The 1,235-nt window shown below is 75.3% G+C and overlaps 1 protein-coding gene across 1 annotated transcript; it reads left to right on the forward strand.

Moving 5' to 3' along the window:
- Positions 1-218: 218 nt before the first annotated feature.
- CCDC71L (coiled-coil domain containing 71 like) lies at positions 219-932 on the forward strand. Its single transcript, XM_065884391.1, has one exon. It carries the CDS (start codon positions 219-221, stop codon positions 930-932), a length of 714 nt encoding a protein of 237 aa, XP_065740463.1.
- Positions 933-1,235: the final 303 nt, after the last annotated feature.

Genomic DNA, 1,235 nt, shown 5'->3' on the forward strand with positions numbered 1-1,235 from the left:
GGGGTGGGCGCCGGCCGCCATCTTGTACCGGTCTGCAGGATCTTCACCCGCGTCCTCCGCCCTCGGAGGGGGAGGGGCGGCGGCGGCGGAGGCGAGAAAAGTAGCTAGAGACGCGCCGGGCGGGAGGCGCCAGCAGCTGCTGCTGCCGCGGAGCCGAAGGCGGGCGCGGACGGCGGCGGCGGGACCCGGCGAGCGCGGGCGGCCCCGAGCGGCCTCCGATGCGGCGCAGCGTGAAGAGGCGGCGGCGCCGGTCCCCGGCCGCCCGGGCCGCGGCCGCCCGGGGCGTCGGCTTTAGGTCGGGAGGAGGGGCCGCGCTGGAGGCGCGGGAGGAGAAGGTGGTGTACTCGCGGTCGCAACTCTCGCTGGCCGACAGCACCAAGGCGCTGGGCGACGCCTTCAAGCTGTTCATGCCACGCAGCACGGAGTTCATGAGCTCGGATGCGGAGCTCTGGAGCTTCCTCTGCAGCCTCAAGCACCAGTTCTCCCCGCATATCCTGCGCAGCAAGGACGTCTACGGCTACTCTTCCTGCCGGGCCCTGGTCCCCGACCCCCCGGGACCCCCTGCCGCCCGCGGCCCGACGCGCAGGGCGACCTCGAGCGCGGCGGCCAGGAGGAGGCGCCGCGGAGCCCGGGCGCCCGCCGCCCGCCGGAGGAAGCCCCCGCCGTCGCCGCCGCCGCCGCCGCCGGCGGACCCCGGGGAGAGCTGCCCCGCCAAGCCCGCGGCGCCCGAGCCCTGCTTCGGGGGCCGCACCCTGGAGGAGATCTGGAGGGCGGCCACCCCGACGCTGACCACCTTCCCCACCATCCGCGTCGGCGACGACGTGTGGGGCGAGCGCAGCCTGGCGGCGGCGCGGCGTAAGGCGCACCAAGTTCTGCAAGTGAACCTGGAACCCGTGGTGAGGCTCCGCCGCTTCCCGGTGCCTCGGGCGTGAGACGCGGCCCGCGTCGCCCTCCCAGCCGGCGACGGAGCTTCCGCCCGGAGGGATGGACAAGTGTCAGTCGAGTGTTTACAGATCCGGCCTGGACCCCGTCCCCTCGTGCACTTTACGGGCGAAGAAGTCACCGGCTGGTGTTCCCGGCCCGGCGCCCCGGACTCGCGGCGGCGCCGCCGTCTGGGACTCCGGGGCAGGTGCGCCCTCCGCCCCTTCCCGGCTCGGGGCTGCGGAGGAGGAGGCCGCCGGACCCATGGGGAGGGCCCTTTGCTTCCGTACCCCGGACTGAGACGTCTCCAGGAC

Source organism: Phocoena phocoena, chromosome 9 (assembly GCF_963924675.1).
Source record: "Phocoena phocoena chromosome 9, mPhoPho1.1, whole genome shotgun sequence".
NCBI lineage: Eukaryota > Metazoa > Chordata > Mammalia > Artiodactyla > Phocoenidae > Phocoena > Phocoena phocoena.